The sequence below is a fragment of the Fragaria vesca genome, linkage group LG3, assembly GCF_000184155.1.
Source record: "Fragaria vesca subsp. vesca linkage group LG3, FraVesHawaii_1.0, whole genome shotgun sequence".
Taxonomy (NCBI): domain Eukaryota; kingdom Viridiplantae; phylum Streptophyta; class Magnoliopsida; order Rosales; family Rosaceae; genus Fragaria; species Fragaria vesca.
This window is the reverse complement of record NC_020493.1, coordinates 20,670,311-20,671,632: the sequence shown is the minus strand read 5'-3', so window position 1 is coordinate 20,671,632 and position 1,322 is coordinate 20,670,311. Positions and strand designations below refer to the sequence as shown.

Genomic DNA, 1,322 nt, shown 5'->3' with positions numbered 1-1,322 from the left:
GAGAGAGAGAGATAGAGGCATACCTCTATTGACACTACGGCCAAGGTTGTTGTTCTCTTTTAGTGGATCGATTATATTAAGATGCTTCAAGGGAAAAACTCGTAAGTTTGTTTCACACCTCTGTGATGGAACAGAGAACAGGTATACACAGTTTCGAATAAACTCTTCACTTAGCAGCACATCATCCCCTCCATTATCTGGTACTTCAGCTTCAGTGAGAGAAGAAACTCAGAAAGCAGAATGATACAAAAGAGCCATCCAACAGTACAGGCACAAAAAGATATCACTTACCCACAATATTAGGCAAGGAGGATTTGCAAACTCGTCCATTTAAACTTATACAATAGTTCTCCCAATCAAATTTGCTGAAGTAATCCAAAAATCTGTAGAGGACCTAAAAAACAGAAAAATAATCAAGTACTTGAGCTTCTGTATGATTTGATAATACAAACTTCATAATTGATTCTACCATGTACTCACCGTTAAGGGGCCATCTAGAGAAGAATGGAAAAGATGGAAGATATATAGGACTAATGTTTCCAAAGCATACGTTGAAATTAAACCATGATGGGCACCAAGAATGCGACTCTCATAGTAGCACCAGGCTTTTATCAGAATGATGCTGCGTTTGAAAATATGATCTTTGCCAATATATTGATCAACCTGCAAACCAAGTAAAATATAAAATGAACTGAAATCTGAACATCACTGAACTTTTCACACCAGTATGAGAAGACATAAAATTATTGTAACCAGACCGGATTGGAATCATCTGACTCATTTCTGTGCAACTATAAGATGACCAATCATAGCTATTTTAATCACGAATTGAATTGCTCATACCTGTTCAAGAAAGCTTAGTGTACAAAGTCCTCCTAACTGATTGAAGGATATATCTACAATCATATTTTCCACAATGCATTTTACAAGCTTAACCTGCAACCAAAACTCCCAAACTTAAAACTATATAAGCACACGAGGGAAAAGAAAATACAAAACTATGGTTTTCAAGTAGTACATGAATAAGCGTACATAGTACAGGAGACACCTACTTCAAATTTTGAAAGACAATTGGATTCAATGAACCAACATACCCAATTCAAGACAATCTTAAAAGTAACAGATTTATAGAAAACTGAAAACATCTGGTAAAGCTCTGACATTTTTCATTACCGAACATGACAAAGGAAATCATAAATTTACCGGGGTGAGAAACATCAATCTATTCTCCCTAAATGACAGTGTTAGATTGTCAGAAAAATAGAAGCTGAAAAAACAAACAACAAAATGCAGATAGACACACACACAGATATATATATATA

General features: G+C 35.2%; 1 protein-coding gene across 1 annotated transcript in view; it reads right to left on the bottom strand.

Annotated features, from left to right (window-relative positions):
- LOC101304661 overlaps positions 1-1,163 on the bottom strand; it is a 4,257-nt gene extending 3,094 nt beyond the window's left edge. The window contains exons 1-5 of the mRNA XM_004295973.1: positions 1,095-1,163; positions 844-936; positions 481-663; positions 292-394; positions 24-209 (exon numbers count right to left, since the gene is read on the bottom strand). Of these exons, the coding sequence (XP_004296021.1) occupies positions 24-209; positions 292-394; positions 481-663; positions 844-936; positions 1,095-1,163 (634 nt within the window). The remainder of the gene's footprint in view (positions 1-23; positions 210-291; positions 395-480; positions 664-843; positions 937-1,094) is intronic.
- Between the last annotated feature and the right edge of the window lie 159 nt (positions 1,164-1,322).